Below are 27,556 nucleotides of genomic sequence, written 5' to 3'. Positions count from 1 at the left end.
CACACCACAGACTTAAAGAGTAAGCATGTGCCATTTTAATTAGCAAACCACTAGTCACACAAACTGTCAATGCAATGACGTCAACACAACACATGTACAGGTTTGACTAGACTGCAAAACTTCTTAAACACGACAAATGTGAACCAACTGGAAAAAATAATTACAGAGAGAGGTAGCTGAATCATGATAAAGAGTTTAACTTCTGTTCACTTCAAGTCCACTGTAGTGCAAGAGAAAAGGTTTTTTGTTTGTTTGTTTGTTTAAAAGGTCTGAGTACAAAGAGATGAAATATACAAGCTCCCAACAGGTTTATCTTGAAATGGCTCAATAGTATTTCTGGCATTAGAAGGATCATGTCATTTAAAGGAATCACACACACACACACACCCCGATGCCACATTCATGAGTGTTCTGCAAGAAATGGCTATTTTGACTTTCATGTCTTGCCAGAAAATCACATGATGTTTGCTACAACATTGCTTTGTAAACCCTTTTGTTCCTCAGAATACAGTGTCAAGAGCTTATTTTGAAAAATTCTCCCCCTCGAAACAAACAAAAACAAGTTATTATGGCTACAAGACTGAGAAGCTTAAAGAACGGCACCCAGTAACCAAACAGGCACTTCAATCCGAGAGTTCATTCACTCTCAAGTTATGAAAGCTCGTGGGTAAGTGCAACTCAAGAACAACACAACCCTTGTGACTTCTACTCAACCATACGAAGGATTGTCTGGGGTCAAACATTCTTGTCTTGTATGCTGGCAACACTGGAAACACATTTTGCACACCGTATTTTATTTATAAGAATGGACACCTAATTTGCCAATACTCTGACCTAGTTCTGCAGCCCATGGAGACTCAAGACATTCATGGATCTTCCATACCTCTTGGGAAGCCACAAAGAATCCCATCTGTTCACTGCATATTATATTGGGCTGATAACCAAATGTAAGAAATCTTTGCCGATTCAATTCCATTGTTAAGAGACAGAAGTCTTCGTGTTTAGATCCCTTCAAAAGAATTGTTCACATCAACTCTAGGAGCTAGCAAAAAGTCACACGGGACCCAAAGAAGTTAAATATGGCTCAGTACAGCTTGGCTTTTTCCATTACTAACATATCTGGCCCCACTCAGCACAATGCACACAGAAGTCCATCTTTTGAGAGGGCCCACCTGGAGAAGAGATTGTGAACACACAACTGTATCACACAAGGGTTCTCAAACCAGGTCTCCAGTTATTGCTGGAAGACAACTCCCATCATCCTCAGCCACAATGGCCAAAGCCACTGTGGCTATGGATGATGGGAGTTGTGGTCCAGCATCTGGGGACCCAAATTTGAGAATCCCTGGACTATGACAGGAGCACTGCAATTCCTTCCAACTGCATATGGAAGATTAACTGAGAGACTCAAACCACACACAGTTTTGGTTTCATGCATCTTTGGTTTCTTTTAGTCCAAACACACAGCAGAACTAACTAAAAATGCTGTTTCGGGAAGAATACATGCTTCCAATGTATTTTCTTCATAAATTGGAAGAAAAGCCATCTGCGTATTACACCACTGCTTGAAAAAAAGCTGCATCAGAGGCAAGAGAGAAAAATCAAGTTCTACTGGTAGAATCACAAGAAGTTAAAATTCCAATTATAGGTGTTTTCATGCCATTCTTTGGACTGTGAGCCTATGGCTGTCATGTCAGACTGGAGATTTAGGTAGTGGGCCATTATCATATGACTGGGTTTGACTTGATGATGGATGTGTTCACCAATTGATACACCACCAGCATGAGGGGTTGAATCCAAGTGGGATCCAATGCAATTACTGTATTTACCTGAATCCAAGTCTAGATCCACCCCCCTACCTAGGTCTTTGATTTTAGAAATCAGGGGGTCATCTTAAATTCAGCATCCTCTTCCTTTTGGATAAATATAGGTATAACCTGTATTTAACCACTATTTTTAAAGGGACTCATCCTAAATTCACAGTCATCTTGTATTGGGGTAAATACAGTGCTCCATCTGGACTGTCTACGGGCACCTCTTCAAAAGATCTTTTTACACATACTGTCTGGTGCTTTTGCAACCAATCAGAAAGAGAGAGAGAGAGCACTACTCAAACCAGCCACCAGCCACGCAGGGCAGGGGTTCTGTGCATCTTCCTGCCACAAGGACCACCTCTCCAGCTGATCTTGCCATGCCCCCATCCACCCTTGGGGTATCTGCCAATCAGCATGAATGCCACATGGCTTGCAAGATTCAGATGCAGTGGAAAACAAGCCTCAGACTTGGGCTGAGAGGCCCTGCCACGTCAAAGAAAAGCACCCGGAGGATATATTTGCAAGCAGGCTTTTGAGACTAGGAGTATCAGGGTGGACAACTCCACTACCAAGCGGACACCAGTGAGAGAGAATGAAGGGCGATTAGAGGAAGCATGGAACAAGGAAACTCGCTATTCTGACAACTCAGGAAGTTTGCCGAGAGAGGGAAGACTGATTTGTACTGTTGCCTGACTTTTGACACCTTATCAAGTAAATGAAAACATAGAACCTGGAAGAGGTTTTACAGCTTTCCATCAAATACAGGCTTTTGTTAACTCACAAGGTACGTGCTTGTAGCACTCAACACATATTGAGAAAACCTCTACAAAAACCTTTGCCAAGATTCCGAGCAGTGGATGATCAAATTCAAGAGATTGAGAAAACATGTTTGCAAGATCTGCTGGTTCTGCTTGTGGCCAGGACTCTGAGAAGTTAGATCTTTAAGTGCCCAAGGCAGGACTTCTGCTGAAGCCCACTATGCATCTTCTCTCAGAGCACGGGTTCTCAAACTGAGGTCCCCAGATATTGTTGGACTACAACACCCATCACCCCCTGCCACAATGGCTAAAGACAATGGCCAAACTCCTAAGTAAGAGTGCATAGGGTGGGGTTCTCAAACTGGGGTCCCCAGACGTTATTGGGACTGCAGCTTTCATCACCCACAGCCACAATGGGGCAGAGAATGATGGGAGTTGTAGTCCAACAACATCTGGGGACCCAAGTTGGAGAATGCCTACTCTAAGAGGCATTCTTGTTTTGGCTTGCAACTGTTTTAATTCCGCAAGCAAGCTTGTAGGTGCTTTTTGAGCATACTTTGATATTGTTGCTCTGCCTTGTTTTTAGCCATTCGTGATTTATTTGCTTCACGTTTTTGTAAACTGCCTTGGGTACTCTTTCAGTGGAGAAGAAATACAAAATAGGGTGGATTTATATATGGGGGGGGGGAATAGAAAACTGTAAGGATCTACTCTTCCCATTTAAGGCATGGTACTTCCTTCATAGTTTTACTGTTATTGCTCATCTGATAATGCAATTGGAATAGATGCAAATATTAGAAATACTTGACCTAGTTTTAAAGGGATCAACTTTCAGCATGAGTCAGGTGGTGACGTGCATGCACGGCGGGGCAGATGTTTCGGCTGGAGAAGAGAATCAGCCTGCCCCTTGGGTATTTCAAATGTGGGCAACCGTGCAAATGACTTTGCACACGGATCAGCTCTTGTATCGGAGCTGATCCACAAGATCAGCGGCTACACAAGACTTCGGTGTTGTCCACCCACCCCAAATATCACATGACTGTACTGCAATTCAGTTTGTAATTTGAGGTCTCCATGGACATATTTTGCAGAATTTAAGGAGCTAGACCCCCCCCACCCCCCGCCGGCTTCATTTCTGCCTCTAAGCTTTCTTTGGGGTAACAGGGAATCCTATAAGGACTGAGGCAATACTGTGGGAAGACGTCTGTCTCTTGGTAAGACCAACACAAGATACATCTCGTGATTTGGCCACTGTGGCTAGTGACGATGGAAGCTATAGACTAACAACATCCGAGGTCCCAAGGTTGGGAATCCCTATCTTAACAGGTTGAAAGCAAGCAGTGTTAATTGTTCAAAACTTTCTAACAGACCAATGATTTTCCTCTCTTCTTAGCAATAACCTGCTGCTTTCATGCAAAGCATCTGAAAACATGAATGATAAACCCCACACTTTCGCACGGATCCTTCTTGCCTTACAACTCTGGAGCCCAGGAATGGATAATAGTGCCCTGGGGGTAGAAGCCTCCCACCCCCAGACATGACCTGTGGGGTCTGCTACAGAAGAAAGGGCACTTGCCCCCCTTCAAGATGTCCTCTCTGGCCAGAAGCAGAACAATTTGAACGACTCCTCATCTGAAAGAAAGCTCTGCTTGCTGTGGCCATTTTGCAGCCAGTCCATCGCCTAACAGCAGCCATTTCTACTAGTGATAAACAAAGCTGTTTGAACTAAGACAGAAAAGAACCTGGCTAGGGAGCAAAGGGAGAAATTATGCCATTGCCACCTCCTATGTGGAAGGACCAGTTGTCTCTATCTTCCTCTCTGGAGAGGACATCCTGAGAAACAAGACACTGCATGACCTTCACTTCCTGTTTCCACCTGAAAGCAGTTGCTTGGTTGGTGGAACCATGGTGCAAGATAACAGGAGCTGCTGTCCACACAGCTCTATGGTGCAAGCCAAATTTGATGGGCATTGGTGAGCCTCCTAACAGCTGCATCCAACTAGGAATTGCAAGCTTCGAATGGAGCTATTGCCCTCTTCCCCCCATTCAGTTTCATGCAGTCAGTGGAGAGTTGAACAGCAACCCTGGAGTGCCATGAAGCCATTCTAGGAGGTCCACAAGGGTCTATGATCTTCACCCTTGTGTAATGGCACTGAAGACAGACAAGGCAACTCATTCACAAGAATGGCTAACGGCAAACTGCACTTCAGGCAGGTCAATGCACTCCATTAAGAAAAATATCTTTTGCCGTCAGGCGATCTGAACCCTGCAACATAAAGAGCAGAATTCTGCAACTTGCAGAGATTATGCACTTCTGCCAAATGTCTATTTTTATAATTTATTTTTGCATAATCTATTTTGCTTTGTCTCATTGTAACTATGTTAGTCATGCTAACAAGTTACATAAGGCGTGGCAACTCCATCTCCTAAATGCCTTCAAATGTTATTCAACCACCCTTCTGGCTTATGAGATTTTCAGCAGGCATTGACGCCCACTTGCTTTGAAGGGTATCTTCATAAGGACTAGAAACTTGTTTAAAAAAGAAAGCATTACTTTTCTGGGAACTAATTCTGCATCCCACCTTCTAGGCTCTCATGGTCTCTCAGCCTTAGCACTTAGCATTAGGCCTCTGCTGAATAAAATTAGGGTTAGGACTTGATCCAGTAATCTCTGGCTCCTGACAGCAATAAATAAATAATTTGTTTCTAAACATTCATGACCTACTGACTGAAGGGAAAAAATAAAGACAGCAGGCCACTAGACACATACATAGACAGTAACACTGATGATATGCAAAAGAACTGCACAAGTGTTCAAGACAAATCAAAGCAATATATGTATTCCTAATCTCCTTATTTCATACCTTCCCATCCCCAAGTTCAGTATAAAATATCATAAATTAGTAGAGCAGCTTAACTTTCTGCTTGGAAAAAACCACACACACTTAATTACAATTTACAATTAGAAACAAAGAATAGTGCAAAAAGTAAAGTTATCCAATAAAATTTGTGATTATATACAGATATATAAAACCTGAACCCTTTGGAATAAGACTTCTGAAACTCACTGAAAGAAATGCAGCATTGTTCTTAGTATTTTGACGGCATATTGAACCAGATTTCAATGCAGCTATTTCCAAAACAAAATAAAGAAAACCTTTCAAAGGTTTTATGGCAGGAGTTCGCAAACCTGGGTCTCCCCAGAGGTTGGACTCTGACTCCCATAATCCAAAGGCCACTGAGGCTGGGGCTGATGGGAGTTGAAGTCCAAGAACATCGAGGACCCAAGTTTGAGAACCCTTGATTTATGGCAAACCATTTCACTTCTTCTGGTTGGTTCACGTTCTTCACACACACCAGGGAAATCCATTTTAACAGTGCATCAACTAAGGAACCAACTCAAGAATAATGTTAAGGCTGCAGTCCTATACATAGCTACCAAAAAAAAAAAAGGTAGACCCAGGAAATCTCTGGGACTTCTAAGTAGACGTGTTTAGGGCTGCCTTGCATGCGTCCCAACACAGTAACTATTGAAGGTTCAGTACAGTTTTTGCTCTGTAAATAAGCTTGGAACAGTTTCCACTCTGAAACTTCTCTACCCAAGATTACTGCAGCTAATTGGAGGGCTCTTTCACACAGGGAACTTCAAGTGGCTTTTGCTACATGTTTGTAAGGAAAATGTAAGCCTCGCAGCGACCAGAATGTTCATTTGTATTACAAATGCCTTGCCTCCACTTCTCTTCTGCAACCGGTGATGAACAAGGGCAGAATGGGTGGCCGTGTGTGTGTATTGGGGGTCAAAAGGCATTTTAAGCCTCAGCATGTGAAAAATGGCAATGGTGAGACTCAAGCACAGGTACTGCAGAGAGGATTCACAGGTCGTCTCGTGGCATCATCGTGATCTCGCACGGGACATGAAGGCAAGGATGCGTCTGATGCCATTTAAGCGGTCTTTCAGGGACGTCATCGCAAGAAAGGGAAGCTGGGCTCTGCTCTCGAGAGGCAGGACAGCCAGCACCCACCAGCACCAGGCCGGGCCGTTCGGGTTGGCCTGAAACAGAAACCAAAACGGAAACAAGTGTTAGCCAAGTCACTCACAACTTGAATTATTTGGGCATAGAGTAATTCAATACACGCAAGTTTTGGGTGGTATAGAAATGTAACAAGCGAACAAGCGAACAAGCCCTTCCCCTGCCAAACACCTGGCAGATATCCGGAGTTTAGGCTTGCTGTCCGCCTTTAAGAGAGCCCTAAAAAACGTACTTGTTTGGCCTGGGCTTCCAAGGTTTTTAAATTGTGTTTTAAAGTATTTTAATTGGTTTCGAATGGTTTTTAAATGGTTTTTATATTGTTTTCGAGCACCATGTTTTAAAATGGTTTTGTGTTTGTTTTTGTGTCTTTTAAAATTTGTTGTACACCGCCCCGACCCTTCGGAAGGGGCAGTTTAGAAATGTAACAAACACATACACACATCCCCCCCTCTTTGAACCAGTTTTGGGATTCAGATCCCTGTCTGATTTCCCAATTAGCACATGGGCTCCATAGCATGCAAGCTTGTACCAAAAGCAGTCCCTGCTTCTTACCTGTGGGTCTACATCCTTTGCAGGCATCGGACCAAAGTGACCGAGGATACGACTCTTCAGTGCTGGCTTGAGGGTATTAAACCACATGTAGGCCTGACCGTAAACAGAGTCATGGAGAAGAAGGAGCCCAGCATATTCCTCTCCCTGCACCTGGAATAAGCACAGAGTCCGAAAAAGGAAGGCGGCATTTGGGGCACTAGGCTGGGGTGGTTTTGTTTTTAAGGGAACCCAACCTCTTCAGGCTTTTTCAGAAGAGCAGCAGGCTGGATTCAAGCAGCAAGAAGCAGGACACCTCCTCCTAAGCCAGGGGTTCTCAAGCTGTGGTACTCCAGAGGAGAGCTGGTCTGGTGGTAGCAAGCATGACTTGTCCCCTGAGCTAAGCAGGGTCCGCCCTGGTTGCATCTGAATGGGAGACTACATGTGTGAGCATTGGAAGAGATTCCCCTTGAGAATGGGGACACTCTGGGAAGAGCATCTAGGTTCCAAGTTCCCTCCCTGGCAGCATCTCCAGATCGGGCTGGGAGAGACTCCTGCCTGTAACCTTGGAGAAGCCACTTCCAGTCTGTGAAGACAATACTGAGCTATATGGACCAGTGGTCTGACTCAGTAAAAGTCATAAAAATTAAAAAAAGTTAAAAGGCCAAGCTAGAACCACATTTAAAGTTACACATTTTTAAATGTTTGTGTTGCTGAGCAGAGGGGACAACGGCATACTCACAAGTCATACTTATTTATTTATATCTGTGAAAATCGCTTTGGAAACTTTCGTTGAGAAGCAGTATATAAATATTTGTTGCATATTATATTGCAAGGCCCGCTCTCCCCTGGTTTCTCCTCCTAGTATGATATTACAGCAGCTCTCCAAGGGATAAATAGCAAGCAAACAAGTTCTATTGCTCTAGCCTGCAATGTGCTTCCAAGCAGACCCCACCGTAAGATGCAGTTCAGGGCCTTTCCCCACTCAAGTGAATCAATGCTCACCATCTTATCTTCAATGTACTCAATATCGGCTGTGTTGTATCCATCCCGCTGGCTGTGCTGTAACACTTTGAACCTCCTCCTGCCGATACTGTCAACCACAGAGCGGCCATCTGCAAAGAACTCAACGTTCCTTATCTCCAGGATACAGCCGTAATCTGCAAACCTGTGAAGCAGAAGCACCGAGGTAAACAAACAAGGTTGTCCCTCCTAAAGCAGCAGTTCTGCAGGTCTGCTGAACAGTATCACTACCAGCTACCTGGAAACTTGGGTTGCGTTCTTCTGTTGGCCAAGTTCAATTGCACAGCAGGGTTTTTCAAAGCTACATCTTTCGGACTATTCCCTTAATCTGACCAGGTGAAGAGCTTCCTGATCCAACATAGCAAAAGCTCCATTTGACACGGGAGTTTGTTTATTTCGAAGTTTGTAGCCCTCAAGCATGGCTCCACAGAGCTCTCAGGATGGCTAACAACATTACGTAAGAAGAGATATAAAACCACAGGAAGAGTGCATGACTCAGGACTGATGAGGTGAACATTTTCACTCCAGTGAAAATGACAATATTGTAACTATGGTTAGGGTTTAGCAGTAGCGGCTTGCCCTCGTCCATCTCTCCCTCTTCTGCCCGAGAGCTGCACTTCCTGCAGACTGGCCATTCATCAGGTAGAGCTGCGCAGTTAACTGTGAAGCTGTACCTGATGAATGGTCGGCCTGCAGGCTAAGTGACCCTTGGGTGGGGCAAGGGGTGGAAGGAGACACCCGAGCTCTCAGTGAGCTACAGTGACAGGCATATTGAATGCCTTTACGGCTGATGAAAGAAAGAAAGAAATCCCTGAATTGAACACACACAAATATATACCCCATATTTTGCAACAAGGTAAAGACCTCATGCTACCATGGCACCCAACCCACTGCCCGTGATAAGTTATGCAAATTGGGTCATGCTCTTCAAAGGATACCAGCTGACATCCTGACTGAACTCACAATTGGAAATCCTATTGAAATTTAGTCTTTTTGACAACAATGTTAGCCACTGCAAAGATTTGGCAGGGCTTGGCAGTAACCATATGGAAGAGGTTTTTGTGGACCACAGAAGGAAAAGATCTGAGGAAACTGCTAATTATAGCTGCTGCCGAGATTCCCCAATTACAAGCATAACCACCCAAACTGCAACTCTCCACCACTCACCCTTTGACAGGATCTCCGATGCACATTCCAAACTGCTGCGTGCCGGTTTCCATGCACCTCCGGATCATCAGCCGATAGCATGGCTCAAAGATGTGAAGGGGACATGGGACAGTGGGGTAGGCCATTGTGCAGACAAATATGGGCACACTCTTATTCAAGCTGCAAGACAAAACTCTGCATTAGGCTCCGAGAATTGCTTCTTCTTTTTTTTAAAGGCACAAGCGAGGAAGGGCTTTGATGAGCTGATTGTAGCTTTTTATTTTTAATTGTGTTTTTAATTGTGTTTTTATTCCACTGGCTTCTGTTTGTAAGCTGCCCAGAAAACAATTATCTATCTATCTAACATTTTACATCCTGCTCTTCCTCCAAGGAGCCCAGAGCGGTGTACAACATACTTAAGTTTCTCTTCACAACAACCCTGTGAAGTAGGTTAGGCTGAGAGAGAAGTGACTGGCCCAGAGTCACCCAGCAAGTCTCATGGCTGAATGGGGGATTTGAACCTGGGTCTCCCCGGTCCTAGTCCAGCACTCTAACCACTACACTACGCTGGCTCTTTGTTATAGGGTGACCAATTGTTATGGGGTGACCAATAAATAAAGTTATCATCATCACCACCACCTCCTTTTTTAGGAACATCAGAAGCTGACGTCTACGAAATCAGACCTTGGGTCCATCTAGCTTAGTACGGTCTACCCAGACTGGCAGCAGCTTCTCCAAGGTTGAAGGCAGGAGTCTCTCTCAGCCCTATCTGGAGACGCTGCCAGGGAGGGAACTTGGTTTGCGAACTCCTGCCATGGAAGCACTCAGATGCTCTCCCCAGAGTAGCCCCATCCCCTAAGGGGAATATCTTCCAATCAGTGCTCACATGCAGTCTCCCATTCAAATGCAAAGCAGGGCAGACCCTGCTTAGCAAAGGAGATAATTCATGCTCGCTACTGCAAGACCAGCTCTTCTCCCATTGGAGAGGAGCCTTTGCTTTCTTGGATCCGTCCTGAACGGACAGCCAGTTTAACTGGGATTAAAAACAAATGCATGTTCTAGTACTACGAGAGAGGAGGAAGGCGTTCCCTAGGCACGGTGGGCAGAAAGTGGCTAACTTCACACGCTTTTATAAACTCATTCCTTCAGTTACCTTTTATCAAAGCTATAACACTCCAAATGTTTTAACCCAGGGGTTTCTCCAACTTGGGTTGGATTTCAAATCCCCCACCACACTGGCCAAAGGCTATCGCTTAGCCATCAAAGCTAACTTCCCAAGCCCTGCCCTTCCCAAAACGTTCAGGAGTGAGTCTGCAAGGATACACGCTAACCTGTCATCTTTCACAATTACTTGTAATGCCTGAATTAAGGGGCACCGCAGGGCGGGGAAGAGGAAGAGGGAGAAGCCACCCAAGGCAGAACAAGAGACATACTTGGACAGCTCTTCAATCTCCTCTTCGTAAAGCTTCTTCCTTTCTGCGAGTTCCGCAGGGAGGTACTTGGCAATGAGTTCTTCCATCAGCATCGTCTTGCAGTGCTTCCTTATGGCCAGACACTGAAACAGAAGTGGAATCCCGGTCACAATTCTGCAAGGAAGGGGTATGCCTCAATAGAAGCGTCCAGAACAACTGGATTGTGTTTCCTGGCTATTGGGTTGCTGATGGACCTCTAGCAGGGATGGGCGACAGAAGGCAGCTCGCTGGATGGCCAAGTTTGCCCACCTCTGCTCTATAGCCTCTTGCCGAGAAGCAACGGCACCCCGTGCACGTCAGTAGGTCCCGGGGCAGATAAAGGACAAAAAGGTCCGGTTGTTTTGCTTTTGCAAGTAAAGTTTTATTGTGGTTTTGAAACATTTTAGATATACACAGGGCAGGCCCTAGGATAAACAGAATCCCAGGCAAGGAGAACCTTCAGCGCCCCACGGTTCTTGAAGGAAGCTCATTTTATGTTATTTATTTATATTTATATCCCGCCCTTTGTCCTAAGACCTTAGGGTGGTTAACAACAAGGTTGAAACAAAACAGAACAAATGCAGCTAATTCCTCTTTGTGAACTACCTAGAGCCTTTGGAGTCAGGCGGTATATAGAAATCAAATCAATAATAATAATAATAATAATAATAATAATAATAATTACTACTACTATTACAAAGCAAGGGAAAGGTCATTGTTGTACACCACCCAGAGCTTTTGAATGGACAGCATGGTATAGAAATGTAATAAATAAATAAATAGGCTAAAATCCTGGACTAAAAAGGACAGTCTCCACTTTCCTCCTAAAGGAATTTCCAAGAGGAATTTCTGTAATTAGCAGCCAAATGACTTGTAGAATGTTGGGAAAAGTGTTAAGGACATGCTGTAAACCACCCTGAGCCATTTTGGAAGGGCGGTATACAAATCTAATAAATAATAAAATAAATAAATAAAATAAGGACACCTCCCCCCGCAACTAACAGTGAGTCACCAAGCTTGGTTCAGCGCCTTCTTCAGGTAGGTACCCTGGGCAAACGCCCAGCTCAGTGACCCTGAAGGACATCCCGGATTACACATATAACCATGTCCAAGGACAGACATACTGCCCATATAGCCTGCTGATGCTCCCAGCTATCTCCCAAACCATCCCCATTCTGAGGTTTCAAGAAGACGAGAACTCCAAACACAAAGGGTTTACCTCCGAGAGACCCTCTTTGCACAGAGGGCACTTTGGGTTGTGGTCTAAACATCTCTCAAGGCATTTCAGGCAGAACGTGTGCCCACAGGGGGTGGTGACTGGTTCATAGAAGAGCCTGGAGCAGAAGAATTGGTGTGGGGATGGAGGTGGGGAACAAAAGACACAATCTTGCAGCAGGATTCATGGGAGACATAGGAATTCATAGCCACTTCCATTCAGATACCGAAAACCACCACCTTCACCCACCCACATGGCCATGGAGGCAGTCAAAATGTTCAAGGAGCCAAAAAAATCATCTGCATAGGGTTGCCTTGGCAAAGAGGTCTTCGTTCGTCATAGACAGAGGCATTTAAAAGGAACTTCCCAAGTTAAGTTCGAAAGGGAGCTTAAAGGAGCCACTCACTGGATGTAGGCCAATGACACTTATTACTAGGGCAGGCAAAACAGGTTAATAGCAGCTTCTGTTAATTGGTGAGTAGGTCACTGGATTACCGGATCAAGGTAATGCAGGCTGCAATCTCTATTGCATTACATAATGGGCAATTCGGTTGAAAAGCAATATGAATCTATGCGGCAAGTTCAGACTTCTGCCCATGCCCGATTCGTGCATGCGCTTCCTGCCACCTGCCTGCTAGCCTATGTAGGAACGGCAGTCAAGGGCACCAATTCCACCCTCTGGTTTTATCTATCTATCGGATTGGATCTGTATACTGTACTGTCAAAAGGGAGGAGAGCTGGTCTGGTGGTAGCAAGCATGACTTGTCCCCTTAGCTAAGCAGGGTCCACCCTGGTTGCATGTGAATGGAAGACTAGAAGTGTGAGCACTGGAATAGATTCTCTTTAGGGGATGAAGCCGCTAGGTTCCAAGTTCCCTCCCTGGCAGCATCTCCAAGACAGGGCTGAGAGAGACTCCTGCCTGCAACCTTGGAGAAGCTGCTGCCAGTCTGTGTTGACAATACTGAGCTAGATGGACCTATGGCCTGACTCAGTATGTGGCAGCTTCCTATGATCGTAAACCTGCATCTCTCAGCAGTTTACATATAAACAGTGGCATTAATGCCGTAACACAATTAAAATACAGTATCAATGAACTTCAATAAGCACCAATCAATGGCAAGAGCCAGCGTGGTGTAGTGGTTAGAGTGTGGAACTAGGATTGGGGAGACCCAAGTTCAAATCCCCGTTCAGCCATGAAAACAACTGGGTGACCCTGGGCCAGGACTTTCTTGCTCAGCCTAACCTACCTCACAGGGTTGTTGCAAGGATAGTCATAAACATTGACACTGCTCTGGACTCCTTGGAGGAAGGAGCAGGATATTCATGTAAACCAACAGCCAAACTATAGGCCGGCCTCCCCAGAAGTTCTGAATAAGCCGTGGGGCTCATGAAGGAGGTGTCATTCTCTTAAGCACTATGTCAGCTCCACCAGACCAAGGTTAAGAGCAGTGCTGCCTAACCTACAACCATGATTAAAACCAGTGAGCGGGAGGGAAAAGGCTCTTTAGAGAGGAGGAGGGCATGCCATGGGCTATCTCCATACATAATTAATGGTTGGCCACTTTGGCTCTGTACTGGCCCACCAAGAAGACAAACAGGTACCTCATGCACAGCGAACACTCCAGGTCAGAAGGGTCCACAAATCCAAAGAGAATACAGTTCCCAGGACTAGATCCTTTTTCACCGCTTGTATCTGTTAAAAACAAAAGAGGTGAGGAGGGGGGGAAACACACACACACACACACACACACACACACACACACACACACACACGCTAAGCACAAAGTTTCAATTCAGTTGAAAGCATTATTCCATGTTTCTTTTCCTAAGGAGAGGTAACTTGACAGGGTAGAAAGACAGAAGACCATCTAGGTTCTCTGCAGCTGCTATTTACTGCGTGTATAGGCTCCGAGGACATAAATTAGATCTTCCTTTAGCATACACCCATGTGACTTTCAGTGAAGATGTCCAAAAATTGATACCATCTCTTCTACCTGATTAACCTCTAGATTTCCTTTCTGCACACTGTCATTGACAAGTTACAGAGAAGAAAGTGGTTGAGTTCTGGATGGTACCACTTCAGACTGCAAATGAAGGTTTCTCTTTCTGGGTGTTCTACCATGCATTATCCCCCACCCTCCAAACTCCAGAAATGTAATAAATTAGTATCACTCTACACCCCTTTTCTCAACCTGACGTGCGAGTTTACGAAATGCAGGGACTTATTTGGCAGAGAATTCAATAATGCAGCCCAATTACCGGCAGTCTGAAACGGTAGGACCCACCACCTCCTTCATGAATGAATGAGAAGCCAAGCTGCCCTTCTGCCCCCAGCACACAATTATTAAGCATCTTACCCCTTTTTGCAAGCTTGCTAGGCAGATCGGCACCTGGGGAGTTTTCAGAGGAGCGCTTTCTCTTTAAAAGTCTGCATTTCTCAGAAATAAGTGGGGTAGACGCCAGTGCTGAGAGAAGCCGGCTTTCCTCCAAGCTTCCTTTTCGACTTCCTGTCACCAGAGTGGGTTTTACTAAGGTGCTTCCTGGATCCTCAAGGAAGGAGAAGTTCGTCCCTTGCTCCACATTTGCCTGTGCAAACGAGAATGTTATGTCAGGATGGCAAGTCTGTCTGCAGGTTATTTTTGCACGACAGACACTGGCATACATAGGCACCGTGTCTGTAACGGCCCTACAACCAAAGGATTGGTGTATGGAAGTGAGTAAGGATGATCACTTGGAGGTTATCCTTGCCAAAGCCTCACACACACACACCATGCAATCTTGGGAGGACTGGCCCAGAATGTTGGGAATGTTCCATCACACCTTGGGAAGAGAATCCCTACCGCTACACTCACCCCCAGTATAATCACCATCCTTTATATTTACAAAGCACATGCCAAGTACTCCAATCCCTTAACTGAACCGACACGACCTAGTACAAACAGCCCTGTAAGGTAGGCCAACCTTTGCCCCCGCATAAGCCACTGGTATCCCACCTTTTGCGCCCAAGACCTTTCAAGGTTGACTGCCAGCACCATTAAAATGAGATGGCAAATGGAGGACAGCAAATGAAACTCAGCAAACAAGCAGGAAGAATAAGATTCATTCAATAAATAGAATAGAAGCACTGCTAAAACCAGGGTGGGGGACACCTCTCTGTCCAAAAGGCTAAGGAGAAAAGATATCCTTGGTTGTTCAGCAGGCTCCAGAATCATGCCTTCCAAAGTAATGCAACTTTCTTTGTTGCTGGACAGCCACAGCAGAGGCCACAGAACTTTGGCGCCATAGTGGAAAGAGCGAGGCGACCCCCTGCTGTACTCGGGACGGCAGGGGAAGGCAGAGCAGGGCATCCATGAAAGATCTTAATAAATGGGCAGATAGGCATGCAGGCAAGAAGGCAGTCCTTTAGGGAGCCTGGACATAGGCTTGATATAAAGCACCCAAATCAGAAGGGCAAATACAAACTCATTAGCCTGAGCTGCAAGAATAATCCTTGCAGTCCAAGAGATCCAAAGAACCTGGTCTGAAACCTTGGATCTTTCCAATTCCCAAAGGGTTAGTCAGCTGTGTTGATTCTTTTGGCCATAACAGACTACCAGCACAGAGCCTGCAAGTCAGCTCCAATGCATTCAATGGGCCTTACTCCCAGGCAAATATATAATGGGTTGTCTGGAAAATTTTGAATTGGAAAAATTTCTGCACAGTTTTCCCATGGATTTTTTCATTTGCAAAAAATCGGCATGGCTTTTCTCAGAAAAGTTTACTGTGCAAGTTTCCCTGGTGCCCTAAACAGATTGTGAGCTGATTTAGTATGTTATTTCCCATGTTGTATCTCAAAGGTTGTTTGTTTATTTAGCATATTTGTATACCACCCAAAATTCACACCTCTGTGGGCAGTTTACAATAACACAGATTTAAAACAAAGCTAAAACAGTAAAACAATTTAAAACAATGATAGATTGTTCAAGCAGCCAAGTAGTTGAACAAATATTTAATATGGGGGAGGGGACTCAATAAAAGTACATCACCAAAATATGTCCCTGAGGGTCATGGAATCCTCAAGGACAGAGTTTGATCATGCATGTTGACCAATGCATGGGAGAAGGGGAGATGAAGAAAAAATAGTCCCTTTCCTTGCTCCAGTGCCAGCTCAACAGTAGCCTGGAACTCACAATCCAAGAACCTTGCACGGATAATAGACTTCTTGGATACTACTTATACTATCTGTACCAATTAATTAACGTACCAATTAATTAAATAATTAGAGAGATGAGAGGCTGTAGCCCATGAAAACTCATTCTGCAACCCATTGGTAGCCACAAGACGGTTTTTCATCTCAAGCATTTGATAAACGAGACTCCACTGAAGGCAAACTTCTGTCTACGCCCACAATTCCTCAGCCACGCGCTGTGATTCTCTCTAAGAGTCAGAAAGCATAAAGTCCTCCAAGAAACTTGGTTAACAGGCTTCGTGGCAGTCAGTTGAAGACTCGTCTGCAAAAGGCCAGCTAAACCGGCATCCACTCCCAGCAGCAAACTTGCATCCTCCCCGCCCCCAACGACACATGAGCACATATTCAGCGTTAGGAATCACAGGTGAGCATTACCTTGAACCACCTGTGCAGGCTGTGGCTGGAGCCTCCAGATCCCACTGAATTTAAAAGACTCCCTTTTAGTCTAGAGTGACGGGATAACAGCTGCAGGATCTCAGGGAAGGGTTCCTGAGCAGTCCCCGGGACGCACGAACATAAACTAAGCAGAAGCTGCGATATAAAACAGACACACTTCACTACGTAGTTCAGCAACGGAGCAGGTGCTTTGCACACATACCTGGTTCAACCCCCGGCCCAGTTAAAGGAACTCGGGACCAGACTAGGCAGGATAAGGAATAAATCACTGCATTTCCTTAAACACCACACACAACAGGAATCAGGGGAGATGCCAAGGCAAGTTGCAAATGTGGCACAAGAGAAGGGGGTAGGGGTTTAAGCCCTTTTCAGATGCACACACACAAACACAAACACAAACACCCACCCACCCACCCTGAAGTTTGTATCTGCACCCCTAAATATTTCTCTCTCAGAGCAATTAATTTCCCGCAGGGGGTATTTGTTAGGACAATTATGCAGGAGGTGAGATTTAACCCCCACCACGGCAAAATAATATGGATCGGGACCACCCCAGGCTACTATTTTTAAGAACACAAGATCCAAATACGACAATCCATTTTTGGTCACATTTATCTTTTAACATTCAAGCAGCGGAACTGGGAGAAATTTCTGCCAGAGTTCTTGGAAACTTGCTAGCAGTCAGGCTCTGACTCAGCATCAAGACAGATTCATAGACGGCGGCCAACACCACACAAGAGAAAGAGTTTAGGCTACCCTGATGAACAGCTGCTATATTATGGGAGGAGATGCAAAAGCCAGTGGGATGGACTCATCTAATCCATTTCAACAAGATGACAGCACAATTTAAGCTGCCGGAGAGACTTTTAAGAAAACACTTGCCAGGCTAGTATACCTGGGTCGGGCGGCTGGACCATCAGATTCGACAGAGCTGCCCAGCATTAAAACTTATATTTTCTGAATTCTATCCTTCCTTTTATGGTTCAGAATCCAGCACAAACGGGATGGAGTGCACAAATGAGGTTATCCGGTTTGGTCATCTCAACGGCTTGGGAGGCAAAGTTAGGCTAAGATATCATGACTACTCAAGGTCACACTGCGAGTGTCAAAGCTGAGCAGGAGTTTGGACCCCAAATCTCTCTAGACAGCCGGGATATATATATATATATTTTAAAAGGTTGAATCCAAGTTTTGAATAAAATCCCATGTAGACAAATCAAGTTTAATCCTCTGCACCAGAGCAAGATTCATTGCATAGACTTGAGATTTCAAACAAGGTAACACCAGAAATCAGGGATTCTCGGTTCCCCAGATGATGTTCAGACTACAGTTTCCATCATCCCCAGTAGTAGCAGAGGATGATGGGAGCTGTAGTCCACCATCTGGAGAACAAAGCCTGAGAATCCATACCATCAACAGAAAAAACAAAGAGTTTCAAAGGCTGACCGCCAAGGTCAAGAGAACACCTACTCGTCTGAAAACCACGAACCACTCACCACCTCATCGTTTTATTCTTTGACAGTTAAAAAATACAAGCGGCTGGAAATTCAGCATTCCATTCCTGGGCACCTAACAGTGTGGCTGGGCTAGAATCTTTTCCCCACTTTCAATTCAGAAGGCCTGTCCTGTTTTCAACCCGTGATAGCTGCAGTCCAACAATATCAAGGTTAAGGGGCAATACCCCTGGTGAGCAGCAATGGTCCGGAGGAGAATTGCTCCGGAGACCTCTCCTGGTCTGGGTACCAAGGGCAGGGGTGCAGCAGCCTGTACTGAAGCAGTACGCAGCTTCTGGCTGGAAAGGTGGCATCCAAAGTCAATAAGCATGCACTTCTTTTTTAAGGGAGTACGGTGGAAAGAAAGCAAGACTGGTGATTGCACAAATATTTGATTTGCCCGTCTGGATGTCTAACCTGCCCACTGAAGAGATGGGAGCGAGGGAGGCACCTGTTGCAAGCTCTCCATCACGGATTAAGTTCTTCCAGCTCCTTCACTGTACACTTTGCAAAGCAGCCACAAGACAACAACAGGCCTTGTCCCTCGGAGCTCGTATTTGTTTTACATAGGGAATGACGGCAGCGGCCATTTCAAAGCACAGCTGCACCCCAGAAGCAAAAAACACACCTTCTACGTTTACTCCAGGTTAAAGAGGGAAAGAACAGGGAGTAGACAGTGCCACCACACTCAGGTGTACACACACCGGAAGCTGCCATATACTGAGTCAGACCATTAGTCTATCTTATTCAGTATTGTCTTCACAGACCGGCAGCGGCTTCTCCAAGGTTGCAGGCAGGAATCTCCCTCAGCCCTATCTTGGAGATGCCAGCAAGGGAACTTGGAACCTAGATGCTCTTCCCAGAGCGGCTCCATCCCCTGAGGGGAATATCGTCCAGTGCTCACACATCAAATCTCCCATTCATATGCAACCAGGGTGGACCCGGCTTCATGCATCATGCCTGCTACCACAAGACCTCCTCTCTCCACAACATTGGTCCAGAAGAGGAGCAGAACTCACGTTTTGAGCTTCTGATTTGGCCGTTCTGTTCCCTGCATCCAAAGCCAGGCAGAATAAGAATTCGTGCAGAGCTTCTTCTGTTTTCCCCAGGTTAGCCAGGGCTTGTCCCTTCCGTAAGTGACCCTGCAAGGAGGAAGAGCAGTTTCATTTTCTGGATCCTCCTACCAAAGTTTCAGCCTGAAGCGGAGCAATTTGCAGAATAACGCAGGTCAGCGCAGTTACAAACAAATGGTCTGACAGCCAAATGCATAGAGGACAGGTCTATACGTCAGAGGGCGACAGGCCACCTCCAGCCTCAGAGGCAAGATGCCCCTGAATACCAGCTGCAGGGGAGCAAGAGCAGGAGAGAGGGCATGCCTTCATCTCCTGGTTGTGGGCTTCCCAGAGACATTTGGTGGGCCACGGTGGGAAACAGGATGCTGGACTAGGTGGGCCTCCTTGGGCCTAATCTGGCCGCGGGCTTCAGACTCTGCCGAACGGGACATGGGAGACCCAAGCTCAAGCTGTCAATGGGCTGCATCTCTCACTGGGTGGTCTTGGGCAACTCTCTCCCTCCCCAGCCTGAACTTCTTTGCAGGGTGGTTCTGGGGATGGAGAAGACCAACTGGGTAGCTCGGTGGCCGACAGAAGGTCACAGGTTCAAATTCCTAGAACCTCCACTGCAAAACGGATCTCGGGATGGGGAAAGACCTTAAAGAGCTGCTGCCTGCCAGGGTAGAAAATACTTCGACAGACTGACAAATGGCCGGACTCTGAATGAGACAGCTTCATATCGCTCCCCAAGACTCGTACAGTTCTTTGAGTACTGAGAAGTGCTACAGAGCAAATACAGATTGAAAGCTCGAGAATGGTTTAAATCATCATCGCAGATTCAACGACAGAACCATTTTTGGAATGCCAAGGCTCAGTCTTGAAGAATGGGTAGTAGTAGTAGTATAGTAGAGGAAAGACAGAACTGCATGCTCAGAGGTACTCTCAATGCCAATGACTCAGAGTCTACACCTGAGATTAGGGACAAGGCTTCCAAGTCTAAGAATCTGCCCTTCAGGCAAGCTTTATCAAGGCCCAAAATAATCAGACAGCATCTTCAGTGAAACAAAGTGCCAGGTTATCTTACAATCTTCACCACCACAGCACTGTACGGTATTTTTATTCCAAAATGGCTCAGGGCGGTTTACAATTAAGACACACCACTAAAACAGTAAAGAGCTAAAACAAATTAAAAAATAATATAACAATTTACAATTTAAAAACATTTTAAAACAACAATTACAGTGATTATAAACCCCGAAATCAGGTTTTGAATTTTAAATTAAACCAGAAATTAAAAACCCCCACAATTTAGGAAGCTGAGAAAGCTTGGGTGAAAAGAAGGGTTTTCAAGGGTTTTAATATTAGCGTATTAAAGGCACAGTGCGCTGTCGAGTTAGTGTTGACCACAGTGGAGCGATGACTTTGATTAGCGAGCCAGAGGCTGCCGGTTCGAATCTCCGCTGGTATGTTTCCCAGACTATGGGAAACGCCTCTATCGGGCAGCAGAGATATAGGAAGATGCTGAAAGGCATCCTCTCATACTGCGCGGGAGAGAGCAATGGCAAACCCCTCCTGTATTCTACCAAAGCCAACCACAGGGCTCTGTGGTCGCCAGAAGTCAAAATCGACTTGACGGCACACTTTATCTTTATATGGCGAGCAAAAGTCTGAACTGGGGCACTAAGGGGAAAAAAGGGGGCAGGAAGCAGAGGCAAGAAAGATCAATCTGTGTTTTAGTTCAGGGGGGCGAGTGTTGCTTCTATATTTGCTGACTGTAAGCATCTTTGCAGATGTCAAAATATTCCACGTCCCGCTTCCCTGGCAAGCAGTAACTCACCTTCAACCAGTACGGCTGGAGCTGACAGGCCATTTCTGCATCGTGCAGGGCTTCTTCACAACATTTCAAGGTAGAATTAATCTGGGACCGGTTGCTGTACAACAGGTGGTCATTGGGAGCTGTAAGGAACGGAAACATTGACTCAGTCACAACTATGAATCAAACCATCGCCACTACTGATGCAAGCCGCCGCTTTCAGAATCGCCTCGTTCCTCAAGTGTCTTGGGAGCATTCATTATTTAAAGTTCAAAATTAGCTAGAGTGCTCTCGCTGGGATGCTGATGTTACGAGTGCCATCACACATCTGTCTTATACAACCACATCAAGTGTTGCATAAGTGCCAGGTGAAGCAGTTTGCAGAAAATACTGCCAGGTCACTGGATCATTCTGGCTGACATCCTAACTAAACTTACACAAGGAAGTCCCATTGAAATTGAGTTAGGCATGCCTAATTTCTCCTGTCAATTTCAATGGGACATACTCAAAGTAAGTTTAGTCAGGGTGTCAGGCATGTTCCTGGAAGTCAGTAGAAAATTAAAGCCTGTCATTATGTCAGTTTTCAACAATGCTTCTAAAATGTATTTTTTAAAAGGGGTTCCTGCATAAACGACATACCACAAACACAGTGCAAATAAATAAATAAATGGTTACTTGAAAGATTCCTGAGAAATGCACTAGATCTATCCAAGAAATTTATGAATCCAAGTTTCCCACAATGATATGCATATAAGGTCCATGTTTCCATCTCGTTTTTATCTTGCCCTTCCTCCAAGGAACTTACAGTGTCCTTCCACTCTATTCTCACAACCACCTTGCAAGGTGGGCAAGTGGTGAGATAGCAACTGGTCGGCGGTCAACTGCCAAGCTTCACAGCCAAGTGGGGATTTGAATGCTGGTCTGACCTGGATGGGCTCCCTCTAGACACACTGGTGACCTTTTGGAATATTTGCAATTTGTCAATCAATCAGTCAATCAATTTATTACAGCTGTAGGGCATACAGGCAATTTGTCAATATGGCTAAAAAAAGCCACAAGAAAAGTGACATTAAAGTATTCTTTTTAAAGCTACTCCATATAAATTAATTCTAAACTGCAACTTGAACAGCCCATATTCCCGTAGAGGGTTGTTTTTCTAATTTTTTTAAAGGGGTGTGTGTGAGTAGCCAGGCAGTGACTTAGCTACTCCCCTCCCTCCTTTACTTCACTAAATAAACCGGCACTTTTGTGCTACCTTAAAGGCTGCTCAGACCTATAAAGGAAGCCTTCCCAATTTTGGGTCTCCAGATGATGATATATTACAACTCTCATCACTCTCAGCTTCTGGCTGCTGGGGATGATGGAAATTATAGTCCTGCAGCATCTGGGGACCTAAGTTTGGCTGAGCAGTATACCCAACATCCACTGAACTAAGGAGAATTTACTGCTAAGCAAGCATGAGAGAGCATTGATAAATTTCTTCAAGGTACAGCAAAAACAGTGCGTTTTGTTAGAAGGGACAGCTGCCCTCCCGCCCCCATAACAGGAGTTCTCAAACTTGGATGTTGTTGGACTACAACTCCCAACATCCCCAGCGGCAATGGCTTTTTGCAGCTGGGATGATGGGTGTTGTAGTCCAACAGCACCCAGGGACTCAAGTTCAAGGATCCCTGTGCTAGATTTTAGAGACATAGATTAAGGGAATTCTACACCCGCATTGCATAAATATTTGGCATGCTTCGTTACAGGCAGAAGAAATTCATAAATCCTTTTGAGGAGGAGAAAAATCTGACAGATCCCCAGAGAGGTCACCAATGGGACCCTCTTGCTCTCAAACTGTTTTCACCCATTTGTCAACCAGATCCAAGCTTTCAGTCTCTGCAAGAGTTCTACCAAGTTCCGTAACTACAGATCCCACGCTGCTTTAAAGCGACACGATTTCCCCTCCCTATAGGGAAGGGGGGGGGAAACAATCCTTTGAGGACAAAATGCATCAATCCATACCCAAAAAACAATTGAGTCCACAGACCATGACCAGTGAGTCACTGGTAATTTGGCCAAATATGACCAGACCTCCAGTGGGATGCTTTCAGAAACACGACCCATTTTCCCTCGCCGCTTCCCTTGTTACACAACCATTCCATAGGAAGGGGGCAGGGAATCTAGACCGGACTACTCAGCTTATGCAACACACTACTCTCCTGCCCTACTTACTTTCTGGATTACACAGGCAGAGATGTTCGTGAAAGTTCAAGGCAAAGGCAAGGATTTCACCATGGGTGGGAAAGAAAAACAACAAGATCTGACGGACCAGTTACAGCAGGGGTTAGTTTTGCCTAATGCTCCTGGGTGAAATACGACCAGTGGACCAAGATACTGGAGAGTCAGCAGACCCTATATGGGCAAGGTTGCCATGTAGCTTTTAAAGAGGCCCTGCTTCTTTGTCTTTCAGTCACAGAAACTGAATAGGTGAAGCTGTTTGTGGCACAAAAGGGGACTTGATCGGAAAAAGCTCCATTTAATTTCCGAGTGTCCAGTTGCTTTTAGACCAAGAGCTAGTGCCAGTGAAAAGCTTGTCAGTTCAACACCAGAGACGAATCAGGGTGTGTGCGTGTCTCATCTTTGCTTGTCCAAAGTCTTCTGGCTCACTGGTGGGACATTATTGCCAGCCTAAATGTGGGCAAAATTTGCTAAAAAAAATGCTGACTGAAGCAAAGACCCAAGACCATTACGCATGGTAGTCTGGGGGATTTGGGCAAGAAGCACATACAGAGGACTAGTACTTTACTGCACATCTATGATGTGTGATAAAACCTCCTTGCTGATGGCAGGGGGACCAATACAGATGACCATTTACTGTTACCATTTCACAGAACCATATACCTTTCTGCTGCGTTTTACAGAACCATATACCTGCTGCGTTGACCCAGGTATACAAGCTACACTTAACTACAGTGTGTGTGTGTGTGTGTGTGTGGGGGGGGGTTATCCTGAGATAAGAACAAAGGGTGTGTCTCCTAGTATGAATACTTATATACCACTTTTCAACCAAAGTTCTCAAAGTGGTTTAATTTTACATTAAAAAAAATAAAGATGGTTCCCTGCCCCAAAGGGCTCACAATCTAACAAAGAAACATAAGACAGGCACCAGGAATCCATTGAGCCATTGGAGGAACGCTCTGCTGGAAACGGATAGGGCCAGCTTCTCTCCCCATGCTAAGAATCACCACTTTTAAAAGTGCTCTTTGCTCAGAGTTAGCTGTGTGTCTTGTTGCGAGACACCTTCTAAAGTTATAGTTTCACATCTGGATTCAAGCAGAATCTCAGCTTCTCTCCGTTTCTGACAAACTGACTTCCAGCTGATAGATGTAGAAGTCTAAAAAAATTAGAAGGAAGGGAAAAAAGTTGAAGAGTGGGGGGAGAGATGAAGGCTGGACCGTACATGCACACTTGTCCCTGGATGAGACTTGCACGTGTGAACAAACCATCGTAGATCCGCACACTACACAGCCAAGTTTCCCATCACTTCCAACAGAAATGCTAGCGAGTCTGTTCACGCTGCGAGGCGTAAAAAAACAAAAACAAGAAACCCCCCAAAACAAAACCGGACCGTTGTCTATGCACGTGTGAAATGACTCCCCTGCCTGGAAGAGAAGGAAGAGGGAAAGGCGCAAGGGATCCCCCGGTGAGGAGCGCCGGGGAAGTTACCTAAGCAGACGGCCTCGTTGTACTTCTGAAGGGCTGCCTGCAGGTGCTTCTCCTTATATAAGAGATTCCCTTCGTGCCGGAGCCGCGACGCCTTCACTTGCCCGGGAAACCACTTGGCCAACAAGTTGCTGAGGATGACGTTGACCCGGAGCTGCTGGTGGGGGCCCGTCTCGCCTTCCTGGCAGAGGCCGCAGCAGCCCGCCGGTGCCGCGGCCGATGGGGCTCTGCCCCGCTCCCTCTCCAGGCACTTCTTGCAAAAGGTGTGTCCGCAGAGCAGCGAGACGGGCTCGTAGAGGAAGCCCTGGCACTTGCGGCACCTGAAGCCCTCCCACTCCCGCCAGGGCAGCAGCGCCGCCGCCGGGGACGAGGCCAGGAGGCCGCCGGAGCCGATGCTGCGCGCCAAGCCCTCCGCCAGCTCGCCCAGCTGCTCGGCCCGCACCTGGCAGAGCTGCAGGGCTTCGGCCAGCCTGTCCCCGGGCGCCAGCGAGCCGGCCCGCTCCAGCAGCTCCTGCCACTCGGGCGGCCGCATCGCCCTTGCCCGCGAGGAGGAGGAGACGACGGAGCGCTCCAAGCCGCGCGCTTCGGCTGCCAGCCGCTCTGCTTGGTGCGGCGGCGGCGGCGGCGGCTGCTTCTCCTCCTCCCGCGGCTGGGAAGTACTCATGGCTCATCGACCGAGGGGTGGCGCTTCCCCAGAGGGCGTGGACGCCGATCAAGTTGGCCGGCCGGCCGCGCAGCGCTGTGCGCAACGGCGGGTCCCCAGCCGCCGCGTCCCCGCCGCCGCCGCCTCCTCGCCTGGCCGCCGCACCCCGGGCTCCCAGCGCTCCATCTCGCCGCGGCACGCCCCTCTCCCCAGCGCGCCTCGGCCGCAGTTATATAAGAACGGGCCGTGTGACGCCGCCGCTGCGCCCGCCTTGCGGGAAGGTTACAAAACCCAGGCCGTTGGGTAACTTGCTCTTACAACCCGGCCGGGGGCGCTTTGTGCGCGGCAGAACCCAGACTCGGGAAGCGCCCGGCTGGGCTGAGCCGGGTTGCGGGGCGGCCTCTCCCCCCCAGCTCCCCTCCTCACCCTTTGCAAAGAAGGCACGGAAGGGGCGACCCGGCGAATTTTGCTGCCACACGACGAGGGGGTGGGGGGCGATGACCAATAGCTCGGATTGGATGGCTTTTAAAAGAGCCGCTTGTGCCAGGATGAGACAAACCACAAAGACGCAGAGGATGGAAACTAGCAACAGTTACTGGCTAGGTTAGTTAAAGCGGAGCCTCCTCCGTCTCCACGGGCAGCGCGCATACCTCTGAATACCGGGCAGGTGATGGACCAAAAAAGGGAGAGGAGGCTATTGCCTCCATGCCCGGCTTGTGCGCTTCTTGGATCTTGTCGGCAGCTCAGCTGACCAAAAGGTGCTAACAGAGGACGCTGCCTTATACCGAGTCCGACTATTGGTCTGTCTAACTCAGCATTGACTGCACTGACTGGCAGCGGCCAGGCAGGAGTCTTTCACAGCTCTGCCTTGCCAGGAGTTCTTTCTCCATGCAAAGCAGATGCTCTATGGCTGAACACAAATATGATGAATGTTTATATCCTGCTTTTCAACAAAAGCTCCCCCGCCCCGCCTTCTGCAGTGGACACATAGTTGAGCGCGCATCGTCTTCCAGTCAATCAATCCTCAGATGGGGAACAAATACTGTGGCTGTAGCACAGTGAGGCAAGGGGGCTCTGGGTGCCCCTGGGGAGTCCGTCAAGTACCCCTGGTGGGGTACGATTACTCCATTTGGAACCCCTGCCCTGGAGCTGGGGTAGGCAACCTTTGGCACTCCAGCAGTTGTTGAACTACAACTCCCATCACCCCCAACATGCTTTGGTGTGGGTGGGGATGATGGGAGTTGTAGTTCAGCACCTGGAGTACCAAACGTTGCCTGCCCCTGGCCTAGAGCCCCCTCCCGTGACATTTAGAAGCCTGAACAGAGCAAGGGGAAATCCTCAGAACTGGAAATTTGACAGCGCGGTTGCAAAAGATCCCCCTTCCTCTTCAGGAAGCGCCCTTGGTAGGCGGAGGAGAAATGGATACTGGGTTAGGGTCTAGGTTCTAGAGCAGGGTTTCTTAAGCTTGGGCCCACAGATGTCGTTGGACTACAACTCCCATCACCCCCCAACATGGCCTTTGTGGCTGAGGATGATGGGAGTTGTAGTCCAACGGCATCTGGGGGCCCAAGGTTAAGAAACCCTATTCTAGAGAACCTGGATCCTTCACTTTACTTTTTCGCTTCTCAGTCAACACAATGCAACTTCTGCAATGACACAAATGTTTTGACTGCACAGATGTTCTTTTAGAAGAACATGTGGCTGCACATTTTAAAAAGCCCCGATCAAACCCCCAAATACTGATGCTTCAGGCCGAGGCAGTTATTTCTAAAGAATATTCCGAGTAAGGGTGGTTATAGTGACCTGTCAGATACGATAAACAGTAAGTAATTGTTATTCCATGGGAGGGTTTGGTTTATTGTGCAACATTTCCCTGAAGTCTAAATGTTGAAAGACTGCTGATGGGCATGAATGGATTTGACAACAGCCAGAAGGCTGCATATAAAGACAGGCTGGTTGGTTTAAACTAAGATAGGACACCCAACCACCACTGGTTTTTCACCCTTGTTATAGTCTTCCTTTTCTGGCAGTCCTTACTCCTTAGCTTCCCTACCTCTCTGAAGCTCTTTCCAGTCATCAGCTTGTCCCACAAAACTACTTTTGGCCTTAGGACCCATGTGGATTTTGCACCTAGCTAAACTGACACCTTGCCCTTTCCTCACAGAAGCTGGTCTGCAAGCATTCCATTTCCTGAACTGTTGGAATGTTTCTCTCGAACATTCCATGTCATCACACCAGTCCAGCCAATGGCTGTCCAAG

At 46.7% G+C, this 27,556-nt stretch overlaps 1 protein-coding gene across 3 annotated transcripts; it reads right to left on the bottom strand.

Moving 5' to 3' along the window:
• Nucleotides 1–12: 12 nt before the first annotated feature.
• LONRF3 (LON peptidase N-terminal domain and ring finger 3) lies at nucleotides 13–25,604 on the bottom strand. 3 transcript variants are annotated; one of them, XM_053274345.1, is made up of 12 exons: nucleotides 24,658–25,604; nucleotides 20,974–21,092; nucleotides 19,104–19,226; nucleotides 16,571–16,726; nucleotides 14,325–14,553; nucleotides 13,570–13,660; nucleotides 11,971–12,085; nucleotides 10,734–10,855; nucleotides 9,322–9,480; nucleotides 8,137–8,299; nucleotides 7,156–7,305; nucleotides 13–6,623 (listed from the first exon to the last, which is right to left on the bottom strand). In XM_053274345.1, the coding sequence occupies exons 1-12, from the start codon at nucleotides 25,316–25,318 to the stop codon at nucleotides 6,465–6,467; spliced, it is 2,247 nt and encodes a 748-aa protein (XP_053130320.1). In that variant the 5' UTR covers nucleotides 25,319–25,604; the 3' UTR covers nucleotides 13–6,464. The 3 variants fall into 3 exon arrangements, with proteins under 3 accessions (XP_053130320.1, XP_053130321.1, XP_053130322.1); XM_053274346.1 differs by having other exon boundaries at nucleotides 7,156–7,299; XM_053274347.1 differs by lacking the exon at nucleotides 16,571–16,726.
• Between the last annotated feature and the right edge of the window lie 1,952 nt (nucleotides 25,605–27,556).

This window comes from Hemicordylus capensis, chromosome 11 (assembly GCF_027244095.1).
Source record: "Hemicordylus capensis ecotype Gifberg chromosome 11, rHemCap1.1.pri, whole genome shotgun sequence".
NCBI classification, from domain to species: domain Eukaryota; kingdom Metazoa; phylum Chordata; class Lepidosauria; order Squamata; family Cordylidae; genus Hemicordylus; species Hemicordylus capensis.
This window is presented reverse-complemented; position numbering and strand designations above follow the sequence as displayed.

Excerpts from the sequence above, each read along its gene's own strand:
- LONRF3 (XM_053274345.1), bottom strand. The coding sequence starts at position 25,318 with ATGAGTACTTCCCAGCCGCGGGAGGAGGAGAAGCAGCCGCCGCCGCCG. Across the intron at positions 19,227-20,973 it reads TCCAGCCGTACTGGTTGAAG|GGTCACTTACGGAAGGGACA; the intron begins GTGAGTTACTGC and ends TCCTCCTTGCAG. Across the intron at positions 12,086-13,569 it reads GAGTGTTCGCTGTGCATGAG|GCTCTTCTATGAACCAGTCA; the intron begins GTACCTGTTTGT and ends CTTCTGCTCCAG.